At 41.3% G+C, this 13,792-nt stretch overlaps 1 protein-coding gene across 1 annotated transcript in view; it reads right to left on the reverse strand.

Moving 5' to 3' along the window:
- LOC117253817 (desmoglein-2-like protein) overlaps positions 1 to 12,050 on the reverse strand; it is a 28,277-nt gene extending 16,227 nt beyond the window's left edge. Inside the window, exons 1-4 of the mRNA XM_078168987.1 lie at positions 11,883 to 12,050; positions 7,913 to 8,041; positions 3,324 to 3,479; positions 1,274 to 1,415 (exon numbers count right to left, since the gene is read on the reverse strand). Of these exons, the coding sequence (XP_078025113.1) occupies positions 1,274 to 1,415; positions 3,324 to 3,479; positions 7,913 to 8,041; positions 11,883 to 11,930 (475 nt within the window). The 5' untranslated portion in view covers positions 11,931 to 12,050. The remainder of the gene's footprint in view (positions 1 to 1,273; positions 1,416 to 3,323; positions 3,480 to 7,912; positions 8,042 to 11,882) is intronic.
- Positions 12,051 to 13,792: the final 1,742 nt, after the last annotated feature.

The raw sequence follows: 13,792 nt of genomic DNA on the forward strand, positions 1-13,792 counted from the left end.
GGGATTTTTTTTTTTTTTTTTTGAAGTTATGTGCTCATCGTCTTTTCTGTGTCTTGCAGGCTGCCAGGAGAAGCGGACTGGCCATCAGATATTGTTTGTGGATATTTGAAAATAAAGTTTGTCAAATTGACTTTTGTCTCTTCATTGTGCACACTTACACACGAAATAGGGTCAGCTATTTTTGAATGTTAGCATTGATTTCTCACATTGAATGGTGAAATATCTGTAGTTTGAAAGGTCCGACCTAAATGAATAAAGGTCGTACAAAGCATATGAATATTAATGAAGGAGTGCCCACTGAGCGCAGCTTCTTTTATTGATCGTTTGAACGTCGCGTAGTGGTCATTTTCGATTAAAGGCCGACGTCTCAGCGACGTCTTGGCAATGAGCAAACGCTCTCCCTGCTACGTCTTAACGATCTAAACTTGATACATTGGGCCGACGTCGGCCAGATGTATGTGAGCTGTCTGGGATATTTCACATCATATCTCAAATATTTAACCTCCTTTCAATGTCCACACATGTCTAATAATTATGGGTGCTGCTTTTACATTGTAGGCTTTCATTTGTCAGCCCATGTGAGGATTTAGTCAGGTTAGAACAGTGAGTCTGAAGGACAGGGCTGTGACATGGAACTGGTCTCTGCAAACACTCCATTAGCATTACAGGGGAACCTTTTTGATCGCTCTTAAAAGGACATCAATGTTGTGGCCACAGTTCACTAGTCTGCGCCCTTTTGAGTATAAGCTGTTGTTCAGTGTCACTTACATGGCACAAACATGACAGAGCGATAAGGGAAGATAGAGAGCAAGACATCAAGAATATTTCCATTACAGGGAATGGTGTAACCATAAAACTCAGAGTACAGTATAGGCTAATTTCAGTGAAGAGCTGAAACAAGCTGATACTGTCAGACAGAGTGTTTTTCCACCTGTCATGGCTCTGGGAGATCTGAACAAAGACCTGCTATGCTCCACAAGAATGTTTGATATCAGGCAAGGTGGATCAATTTGTGGAAAACTCCTAAACAGCTGCACTAAGCATACCCTCAGACTGCCTGATAAAACTGCCCTGGACCCTCATGTCCTACATAAGGAGTACCAACGTCTGCCCTCTAGGACGCACTTTAGGGTGCCAGGCTACATAAAGAGTCAGAACACACTCATGTTTCTCACTCTGTAACACCACTCAACCAATCAAACAGGAGCAAATTGAGGTGATCAACATTTTTTTTTCTGAATCTTGTATTTTGGTGACAGAAAATGTGTTTTACCTGCTGGACTGGACTCTTGGACCGTAGCTGGAGGTACGGGGACAAAAACAGGTGGATTATCATTGTCGTCTTCCACATCGAATCTCAGGTCTATTCTGTTTTCGGCCGTACTGCCGTTACTAAATGTGGCCACACCTGTCAGCTGAATAAACACACACACACACACACACACACACACACACATCTTTAAATGGGATTTCGCTGGATTTTCATGGCTCCATGTCGGAGCGGAGCAGTGGCAAAGAAAACATTAAGATATACTCAAAATAAAAAATGCTCCACAACAGGTGAAAGTCCTGAATTGCAGTTCTTAAATAAGTATACAAAAGGAAGTTAGCAGTTACACTGACTAAAACTTACAAAGTTAGGTAGAATTATAATCAATACTGATGTATTATTGTGTATGCTGTCATTTATGTTCAGTCTCACACAGGCTCCAGCCTCTACTGGACTCTGTGGGTAATTCCTTTCTCTAATCACATGCACACATTTGCCCACTGTAATTTGCATCAAAGTAGCCTGCCAATGAGGATGTGTCAATCTGAATACGTGCAAACACCAAAGTATAAAAGGCAGCAGACAACACTGTCTACCATCCTGTTCTCTTAAGCGACAGCGATGATAAGCTTTTCCTAAGGATGGAGCCGCTGCTTCAGGAACCCCATCAGTGCCTTGGTTTACACCATGTGGAGAGCGGTGTTCAGCAGCCATCACCCTGTGAGGCCTGCTGGGCTCTGCCCCAAGTTTAGACGCCATGCAATGTGTCAGTGCAGTGACAATGAACCAGAGCTTGAGATCAATGACTCTGAGACCCCAATCCTACCCAGGCTGGTAAGTCATCTTTGCTATGGTCCAGCTCATCCAGCTCGCATGGTTTTTGTCAAGGTGTTGCCTCTGCAGTGGGCTGTGTGATGTCTGGCCACAGTTGGCTCCTGTCACATGTGGGTGGGACTTGCTCCATCCTAACGGCAGGACTTCTCAGATCGACCTCATCGGTCACACAGCACTTCAATCGGCTACAGGAGGAGAGCTACCATCTGCCCCTTGCATTATTTTCATTATTATTATTATTATTATTATTATAGCACTTTTTCAGCAGACAAAGGGAATTAAAGGTGCTGTGTCCAGTCATGAGCACTTTACTCTCAGTATATGTTGTCAGAAGACACACGTCACCTGATAAAACAGCTCTGAATAACATATAGAAAGAATACACATGTCTTTTTCTCCCTCACCAATCTCCATGGGAGAAGAGAGGAATTAAACACAATGACACACTTTCAGCTGCTGCATTTTTTATGGGAAAGCCACGGTGATGCATGATGGCCCAGCCCTGAACCATGCTTCAGTTCTGGAGGGCTCTGTCTTAGCAGGTGGGTATGATAAGCGCGTTGTCCACTCTGGGTCAACCTCTCAGACAGGCTCAGGAGAGCTGGACTGTTTGTGCAGGTTGTGCGGACCATACAATTGGCAAGAGTGGGATCCCCAACTGGCTGCTACAAGGCAACATGGTTAGGGTTCCAACACTGGTGCAAGGAAAGGAGGCTAGACCCCCTGTCGTGTGCAGGTGGTTCTATTGTTTCTTTTTTGAAGTGTTTGTTGGGTGGAGGGCTGTTTCATGCCACTATTAAAGTGTACAGAGCAGCTGTTTATTCCTGCCACAAGGGTTTTGGCAACTGGTCTTTGCCCACCCTCTTGTGAGGTGATTCTTGCAGGGGTTTAGGAGACAACAACTGATGAAAGGTGCCTTCTCCCTGCAATGGGACTTGCCATTGATGCTCAAGCAAAAATGGAATATACAATGCAGAATATTTCTCTTGAGAAAGACTCTGGAGCTTTGCTAACATCTCTATGCTTTCACTCACTACCAGTTGTCTGAGTTTAGTGTTGTATGCCTGTGTGTCTCATTCTGATATAAATCTATTCATCTCCTTCTGCCATCAACAACTGCTGATGTTAATTTGCTGCCATGTGAAGCTACAATGAGTAGAATGGTAAAGTGTTGGATTGAAAGATGTGTAATAAGCTGTGTGCTGAGTTGTGTCCTCACAATGTAGGTTTCTCTCTCCTCTCGGTCCAGTGTTCCTCGGATATACACAAGTCCAGAAACGTCATCCACAACAAACAGGTTTACTGGTTCTTGACTGGCCCCGGGACCCAGCAGAGTGTAGTGCAGGTTCCGCTCTGAATCCCAGTCTGACCTGATCTGAAAATTATCATAACAATCATTACAACAATGAAGCCATTTAAAAGATATCACAATACAATCAAGGCTGTCTTTCACACATGGTCAAATAGTGATTTAATCCAAACGTCACTAAAACCTCTACAAGACTTAAAGTATGACCTTCTGCTTCCAGAGCTCAAAGTGACTTAAAACTAAAGTGAGCCATACTGTTTATCACCACAACACATAGAAAAAAAGATGGGTGTACATTTTTAACTGAAGCTAAAACTGTTGCACATTGTAATACCACTGATAACTTCTTAAGAAGACCTCTGATGTCTTCATCTTTATCATTTAAACAAAACCACAAACACATAATCTGCTCACAGTCCAAGAGTTTTGATTTAACATAAACATCTGACCTTTTTAAATTAAGAGTAATTGAATATTATTGTTTTGTGCCCTGATGATCTAAAGTGATGATCGATAAGGGGACTTTAATTGCACCAGCTCCACTCAATGAACATGCACACACTAGTGTAACCTAGGTTACTAAAAGCCCTTTAAAAATGTGAAAGTTGAATAAAAAAAACCTGCTCTAAGTTAATTAATAAATAAATGAATAATTTAAGTTCATGTTTAATGTGATGTTAAAAATGTTCACAAGGTTAAACATAGTTGTACTGCTCCTTTAACAATGTAACTGCAACAGCCAGTCGGTAAGCTTGAGCTCCACGTAGCGGATAGTCAGAGACAGCAGAGAGAGAAAGAGCACAGCGATTCTGTTCATCGAGGAGGAATAAAAGATAAAAGAAGAAGAAAACTGATAGATTTGAATGATTTGGATGCTGTAACCATTGTTCTTTCCAAGTTTTTGGACAATTTGCTTTACCTTTTTCACGGTTTCCATGCCGAGGATTTTATGTTGTTGGGTTGAACGGAACTTGGTGAGTTGATTGTTTCTTTTGCTGTGTCGTCGGTTGGGTACTTGTTTGCTTGTAAACCATTCAATTTATCTCCTTATAACCAAGTTACGGTGGAAACGCTAAGCTGTGAATCCTGTGTTTGTAAATGTTGTTGGAAATTGAAGCAGAAGCTACATATAACAAGCTAATATGGCATCAGCTATGTAGTAATCTGATTACTCCGCCATTATGCGGTGTGTGTGTGTGTGTGTGTGAAACGTATCCTAAAGCCTGTATTTTAGCGGTAGAAGTTTTCAGTTGAGCTAATTAGCAGGAAGATGATTTAATTATTTTTTATGTATAACGTTATTGCACTGTTAAACAACAGGCCATTTTTTTCGGGTTGAAGACCAAAAGTCCATTCTCATTGAGGGCGAAAATTCGTGCGGATTATTCTCGCGGAAAAATATAAAAGCTGATTTCATGGGTTCCCAGCAGAATTACACAGCTGGGCCAATGAAATTGTTTGTTTATAGTGACGTTGCGCACAAGGCCGTAACTACCATTGAGGACACCGAGGTCATGACCTCGGTATTTTTTCCCGACCTAAATGAATGAATAAAATGAAAATAAAAATAAACCATTTCATTTGTGCGGTGAAAAAATGAAATGGTAATAAAAACCTGACAAATTTCTTTACAATCCATTATACAGATCTTGTTATCAGTCACTTCATATAGTGAGAAATATCGTATCTTACCACGTCTTAGGCTTGCATGTGTTTCTCCCTGTCTATCCACGTTTGTAGTCCGGCTTTCAAGATGCAAATATCTCCATATTGTCCAGTTGACACTCCATCAAACTTTGTATGACAAGACCAGTGCACTTCACCTTTGCGCACCCAGACAACTGCAGCCTAATTATGCATGCTGACAGGGCCGTAGTTACCATATACATTGAGGGACACCCCCCCAATGCCCAAAATGTTCCCCCAATATATAACTGAAACTGAAAAACAACAACAAAAAATGTTCAGGTCAGGCCAAAGAGCAGCACAGAGCACAGAGAAGTAAGTCAAGATCATGGCGACAAGAAAACGTCCAGAATTTTTTTTACTGCAAAGTGGCAAATATTATCTTGGAGGACATCATTTCACTTGGTTGACTATTTTTCTGTTATCTTAGATGTAAATATTGCATGTTTATTTCAAATGAAACACATTTTTGACTTGTGAATGAGTCAATGGAATTTCTTGCAATAATGAAAAAATACTGGCAATCATGTCCGCCTGGCACAAACCACATGTTTTGGACAACTGTGAAGTGACAGAATGTCCCAGCATCATGGTTCTTATAATGCCAGATTCCAGAGAGTCTCCCCTCTTCATATATGGCAGAATATGTCAACTTCCAACTTGCTATGGTGAGATACATGTAAAAATGTAAGAATTTAGTCACACAGATTGTTTTTTTCATTGATATAAAAATTAATATAACTGACAACTGACAGATGAAGAGAAGTACTTCCTGCTAAAGAATAAGTGGTTCAAACATAATTATAAATACCCACAAACAAAGTTTGGTGAAAGGCAATTTCGCTATAGTATGAAGTGGGAAGAGAAACATGATAAGATGGGATTAATCTAATATGATGTGTGTAGTTCTTTATAGATGTAGCCTCTTAATTTGGCTGTCAAAGTACACCAGATTGAATGCTTTTGATATATAACTGACAAAAATTTCTGACCCCCCCACGTGCACCACGACTAAATGACCTCAGTATTTCAAAAATCCTGCGTATGGCCCTGGTTGCGCAGACCCGGGAGAGTCCGAAATCCAGCCAGGCAGGACAGTATGGGAGAAAGGTTGATAAACCTCGTTTCGGGATGATTTTATGAACAATGAATTAAAGGACAACGTCTGGCAGTCCATTGTCCAGCTTGGTGGCTGCGGTGAGAGTGGTAAGTGCTAAAGAAAGTTGATGTTGACGCTTGTTAAACGTTAGCTTGCTAGCTCGCTGCTGCTGCTGCTGCTACTCTCGTCCATGTTCACCCACACCCGTTCACACTGCGCGGAATTGGAACACAACAACGCAAAATTCCGCACCGTGTCCGTACCGCGCCTGTGTGTATGGTTTGAGCGCGGAAAAGTGCTGCGTGAATATTCTGCAAATCCATATCGCGGCAGTGAGAATGAACCTTTAGTCGGTCTTGCATTCCCACGCTGTGGAAACAAGATGGCGAGCCACCCACAGGAGGAATCGTTGGATCAACAGCGTTTTCAGTGAACTTCACCCCACAGATAAGGACAATGCTCTGTTTCACCGGAAAAGTGGTAGGACTGGGATATTTGCTTCACTGATTGCTGCAGTGGATGTACTGGACTGTTAAAAAGCCTTAACTAAAAGACTATTTTCTTTCTTGTGAAATCAGAATTATTGATTGTGCTCTTGAACAAGTGGATTTTGAGTGTAAATTTGATGTCAAGTTTTATTTTGTATTGAGATATCGGTGATACCGTTTGGTGTGTTACTGTGAACATACTGTTTTTCTGATTAAGGTAAACAAATAACAAAACTGAGAGTAAGAGAAATAACTAGAGTAAGATTAAACCACCTCGAGGTATACTAAAATAGGTTGAAAGAACAGAGTTAACTCAAAAAGGGGAGAAAGGGTTTAATGGAGAGTGTATGTATGTATGTATGTATGTATGTATGTATGTGTAGGGACCTCTCCTCCCACTTACCCTTACATTTAAAACATGGCAGCGCGACCGACGCTTGCGGCGGCCTCTGTGAGCATCGACTCTTTAAATAGTGAAGTGTATTATGGTACCAAATGTATGTTTTTCTATTACTACTAATCTTCTATAAACAAGCCGACATTTAAATTTACTTCCTGGTCTGTGGTCTTTAGTTGCCTGGCTGGTCAGTTCATTAATTGCTCCTCCTAACCTAGTCTCTGGTCCTATAGAGCTGTTTAGCCTCACAGGTGCTACACTAGCGTGTGCGTGCCGAGCACACACTTATGTTGTCGCCCCACATACAGATAAACACAAACACACACACTCCAACCTACACAAATTCTCTCTGTTGTACCCCGATTCCTTACCCCTTTGTTCAGTTTATTTCAGGTCTCCTGCCGTATTATAATGAAGCAAGATCTGTCATGCAGGTTTAAGTGTTATTTTACCTCGGTGAAGTCCTGCAGTGAGTCAGTGTGGGAACATTATAGAGAGATGCATAAACACTCAAGCTTTTGGCATGAGGACATGTTCAGTGTTTTTAACCAATGATGTTATTCAAATGATTTTTAAGATATGTTTGTAACACCGCCTCACTGAGAGCTTCAGTTGAGTCAAACACATGAGGAAGCCCACAGGATTGTTAGCAGTGGTGTTGCACAATAATCTGGGCCCTTCATCCCTTTAATACATCTTTTAATACAGACTGTACAAGTAACTGAATCAACATGTAAACATATGCATCTGTAGTTGTTATTAGTTGTGTGTTTACAACACATTTAATACACAGTCTGAAATTTCAGCACATTTTTCATCCCATTCTTACCCTGGCAACATACTGGTCTGGAGGATAGACATAATTCTCAAAAAGCTTCTTCGTTGGGACAACCCAGTCTCTCTTCTGGCGTCTGAGTTGTGGGACGCTGGCTGCATTGTCTCCCAAACACCCCCACAGCTGCAGAGAGAAGAGGACATGTGACTGTGGTGTTGCTTCTATACATGTAACTTTTTGTGTCTGTTTTCAGGTCAGTTATTGTTAGGGATGGGTACCGAACCCTGGTATTGAACGAGCCCCGGGGCTGCATTCTTCAAGAACGCAGTATTGATAAGCTCTGACCATAACGGTTCTGCTGTCGGTACTGGAGCAGTTGCGTTTTTTTTTTTTTTTTTTTACAAGATAAACATTATCTTGCACATTTATCTCACCAACTCCATCAATTATCCGTCACTGTATCATAATTTTCGCTATTCTCCCTGAAGACGAGAGATCTGTCTCGCTCACCCTGGCTGCCTGCTGTGTGTGAGTGGAGAGCAGGGGGGCGGGGCTGTTGTTCCAGTCACACACACACACACACACACACACACACACACACACACACACAAGACAGCGCATACACCAACTCAAGCTCGTAGCCTACCTTTAGATAGATAATGATGGCGGAGAGAGCCAAACGGTCAAAAGTGTGGCTTTACATTACAAGAGTTGATGCAGACACAGCGCGTGTGACAAGTGTGACGAATGTTTTGGGTGTAAGGGCGGCAACACTAGTAATTTGTCAAAACACCTTGCGAAAGTGCATCATATTCAGAAAGAAAGATGTACAGTGTTTGACTGCCCTATCACAGCTAGTTCATCTACGTCCAGTCCAGGTTTGTAACATTATGCTAGCAGCCAACACGTGGAGTTAATAACCATTAGCTATTTTGTGACCCTATTTACTAAATAGGGTTTCAGATTTGGGATTTTATTTGTGTATTATTCAGATACTTCTAAATACATGAATATAACCATAATGATAGCCTGGGCTCTGGTCTATATATCCATAGTGATTAATGTTACATCACCATATAAAATACCTAGAATACCTAACATACCTAGAATACCTAATATTTTTACTTGCAGGCTAGATTTGTTTATATATGCTACAGTGATTTGTTTTCGAGAGAGCTCTACGGTGCGAGCATTTTACTGCATTTGCGACTAAAAATAGTTTTGTGCAAGTAAAAGAAATCATTCAGGAGCACGCTGTGCGAGTACAGATTTCATCCAGCAGCAGGCAAATCTTGTCGGTTGTGGGTTGAACGGGGGTCACAGACACAGACAGGAATACGTATTCCTGTCAAATACGGCAGCCATAGTGCTCTGCGGTGCAAGGTAACGGCTTACCGGCGACGGAGAAGCCCGACTCCAGGTCCAATATTTTCCTCTATGTTGATGTCATGACTGTCCAGAAGTACCTGAACAGCCGAGCCCAGCCGTGGCGGCACAAAGGTATATGTGGCGTGTCAGAGGGGAAACGAGCCGTTCACATTTCTCTCTTTGTGGCAGTAACGGTCCACAAACCTCACCGCACTTTAGGGACTGTTCTTTACTTATGAAGGGACTGTTCTTGTCAGGGGAGGAGGGTGGCTGGCTGATTTTTATTTCATTTATTTATTTTATTTTGATCCCCCCTATGTTAATCACTTATTGATACTGTTTTTGAAGTATGAATAAGTCAATAAGTAATTTATTCCATTGAAATATCATTGATGTATTATAGAAAAGTGATTTATCTTTTTATAAATGACAAAAGGCACATCTGCCTCATTTTTGCTGTGGTATTGTGATACTACTCAGAACCGTGAAACTTTCACTGGTATCGTACCGTGGGTCCCAATTTTGGTACCCAATGTTTATGTAATATATGTAATGTTTTGTTAAAAAACTATTTTGTTGCATAATGAGAATTGAGAAGATAAAGCAATTTATGTTCTTAATTTGTTTTTTTTCTTCCTCAAAAAGTATCGATAAGACACTCCTTCAGCAGCTCATACATCCTGCAGTGTTCATTCACCATTATTAAAGTGTTACACCCTGTCAGTACATGATGCTGACAGTGGTGTAGATGGTGTGCTGTTGTCCTGGGGGTGGTGCTAAAAGCAAGGTTTTGGGGTCAGTTAAATGTAAAGGGTTCTTCCTCTGGGGAGCAGGATTGTGATCAGCAAACTAATGATAAAGTATTTTCACATTTTGAACTGAGTGTGACATTGTGGACATGGGGGTCCTAAAATAAAAAGGCTTTATCTTGTAGGGAGGGCGAACAACCACACCAGTTCTCCTGGGCAGTGGATATTGCTGTTTACCAAGTCATCACCTTTCTTAACCCTGGCTCATTGTTCCCTTAAAGTTTTTATATCCTTATAACTTGTGAGACTGTTCTTTGTTAGCAAATTATTTTGGACCTTCTAAAGGTGAGCTGGCCACAGTAGTTCATGTTGTATACAGTACACACCTTAGCATACTATTATATGCTGTCAATTCCATTACCTACTGGATTCATTTAGCCTGTCTTGTTTACAGGTGCTGTAATTTGGATATGTTTGATTACCAAAATGCACTGCTGTGGTAAACTGCATCTCTTGACCGAGGAGGAGTTATTATCCACCATAGCATTTCATATTTTATAGTATTATTTCCTGTAACATAGAGTATAACGGACCCTTCTGATACAAATGTTTATGCTCTAGATTAAACTCTGGGTAATGAGAGCAACTAGCAAATTTTACTACCTAATATTTTAGCTACAGAGGTTTGAGTCAGTGCAGAGTACAGATTTGGTCTCTTCGTTAACATAACATGCTCCGCAGGTTCAGTTCACATGCTAACGTTAATCATGTTAACTTGCTGATTAAAAGCTTTTTAACATATTAACATGAAGCTCAATCTGCAGCTAAGACTTATGGGAATGTAGTTATTAGATTTAGAGCTATCCTTCCATCCCGTGGGAGATTTGTCATTGTGTTGTCTAAAATAGTTGTGAATATATAATGTATAGCGAGGTCAAACATTTTCAAAGATAAAGGCCACAAAGCAGCAGCTGTTTTCATTCTATCTGATTAGACCTCAGCTCAGGTTTCAAAACTGCCCACACTGTTAGGGGTGGAAATCACCAGAGATCCCACACTACAATCTTACTTAAATCACAATATAACCTTTTTTCAACTGCAAATTATATCCCCAGAGGGAAACTTTGTTAACTGTTTTATCTAATGAGACAAAGTTTTCAGTCTGTTTTATGAATGAGCTACAAAAAGACAAAGGACAAAGGCAAACTCCTTCCTTATGATGAACAATCAAGTTTTTCTGATTTGCATATACACCACGCTTGCCGAACCATGCCACAGACATCGTGTGTGTGTGTTGGCTTATGGCCACCGAAGCATTCTCGCCTTGTCAGTCGTGTTGAAAATGTCACATTCCTTAGATATGAAACACAAAGAAGCAGTTGGTTTGCATGCTTGAATTCTTTCAAGATGATTTACTGCACATACATACCACTCACTGCCGCCTTGAGGGAACTACTGATAAAGAAAAAAATCTGTTCACTGACATTCTCATCTCATCTCGTCTTTCACCTTTTGGCAGGACTCTTTGATGACCCTCTGTGGGCCACTGTGTGACCATGATCTATGATGGCGCCTTACTGTGACCCTCAGACAGAGCCATAAAGGTATAGGTTCAGTGTGGCTGAATGTACAGTGAGGGTTAGGATGGAGATTAGCCTCATAGAAGATTAGATGCAAGTGATCGCAGAATGTGCAGAACCTATTGTGACCTAATACCAGTATAAGAGGAAATTTATAACTGTACAACCTAAGGGCTATGTGAACTTAAAGAGTGAAATAAAGTATTTTCACCTCCACACCTTTTTACTTGTTTTTAGTTCATAAGCCTTTTTTCATAATTTTTTTTCCCAGGACCCCCTCCCTTCATACAAACAGACACACACATAGACAGACAGTTGTGAACTCACCAGAACAGACAGATGAAGCAGTAATATGATGGCTGACAACCCTGCCATGTCTCAGGTAGAAGCTGCACACTAGGTAAATACTGTTCCTCCACGCAGACTGTGATGTTAGGGCTCCTGATATCAACAAGTTTACCTCACATCATCCTCTCCTCCTTCTCCTCAGATGATCTGTCTCCTCTTTGCTCCTCCCTGCTCTCTTATTGTCTGTCAGCCCTCTTGTTCTCCTCCCTCCTCACAACCTGCCTTGCCACACTCACTCCTCTCCCATCACTGAACACACCGGCAAAAGTCTACATGCATCTTACAGATGTTACTTTTTTTAATAAAATAGATGAAAGTTAGTCATCATTCAAGTCAGAACTGTTTCAGAACATGTAAATGAATTACTTCACTCATCAAATTGAGCTCGTAAAAGCTGCATTAATTAATTGGCCATCGGTGGCAGCAGAACAAACTGTAACCAAACATTTGCATATTATCTCCTTATAGAGTTGATGTGACTAACCTGTGAGCAAACAGGTTCAAACATAATTCATTTGACATGTTGTTTGTGTTCACCTGATGACGTTGAGTCCAAAGTCACATGCTTTTAGTGCTGTTTTTGGTGTCTACCAACTCCTTAGAGAAATATCTGTCTCTTCAGTTGCTAAATGCTTTACTGTGTTCAGGAAGATAGCAAAATTCTCACCTGTTCCAGCCCTAAAGCCAAACTATGGACTGGACTATTGACTAGGCCAATATTATTTACACCAAAGTCACTGTTTACACCAGAGTCCTGGAATTTCATGGAACTAATGCATTGGTGTTTCAAAACATGCCTGTTTGTAACCGGTTGATGGTTTAACCTGTGGTATACCTGCTTACAGCTTTCTGGAGAACCCCTCATACAAACTACTTCACATGTGACAAACCTGGTGCAAACCTTCGTGTCATGTTTTTATGATCATTTTAAATTATATGAAGTGTTTTTGATTACCATGAAATGCGCTCTATGAATGAAATGTTTTATTAATATTATTATCATGAAGGTATTATGGTATACTAGGGTATTTAGAAATTCTGAGGGTATGATTTTTTCATTTTTTTTTTAACTCTTTTCTTAAACTGATGCAATCCCAGACAGTTGAAACATTAAAAGGTAGGTGAGAAATGAAGGAAAAGACCAGTCAAGGGGAGATGGATAAATTAAAAGGAAATGAGAGGAAATGGTATGTACCCTTTAAATCTGACAAGAATTCGTATGGTGACTGGACTGAAGAAACCAGATGCAGGGACAGATGCAGACAGGCAGGGACAGAGAAATCTACGATGTATTCTCAGTGTCACATATTCAGGTGACCCTGACTTGCTCTCCCCTCCACCTCGTAGCTTTGTGGCATTGCCTCCATCAGCATTAGCTACATCAGGGCCGCCAAGCAGACCACAGTATTCTCCACTGGCAGTGTCAAACCCGGCAGCCAGCGCTCCACCTCCTGCATACAGCACCGGCTCTAGCCCAGAGCCCAGCCACAATTCAGCTTCCACACCAGCAGCCATTCCAACCCAAAACCAAGCAGCAGCAGCAGCAGCAGCAATGGAAGACTCTCACAATCTGTGGTGTCAAATGCAATAGAGACTGAGCAACTTGGATGACTTGATCAAAAGCATTGCTGGAGCCTTCCTACTCCTCATCCACATCTGCAGCAGCAGCGACCTCAACTCACCAGCCTGACCTTCTCATGGACATGGACAAGACCATGGGCTTTGAATGACATGACAAAGGTTGCTCAGGGCCTCCCAAAGATCGACAAGGTAGGAGGAGAAGAGACTGTCATAAGCTAAGCATACTGCTACATCAGTTAATGCCAACTACGCAAGAGTTAATGAGAGTTAATAACTCCAAGAAAGTTTGTATTGAAGCCAAGTCTAAG

Source organism: Epinephelus lanceolatus, chromosome 6 (assembly GCF_041903045.1).
Source record: "Epinephelus lanceolatus isolate andai-2023 chromosome 6, ASM4190304v1, whole genome shotgun sequence".
Classification (NCBI taxonomy): domain Eukaryota; kingdom Metazoa; phylum Chordata; class Actinopteri; order Perciformes; family Serranidae; genus Epinephelus; species Epinephelus lanceolatus.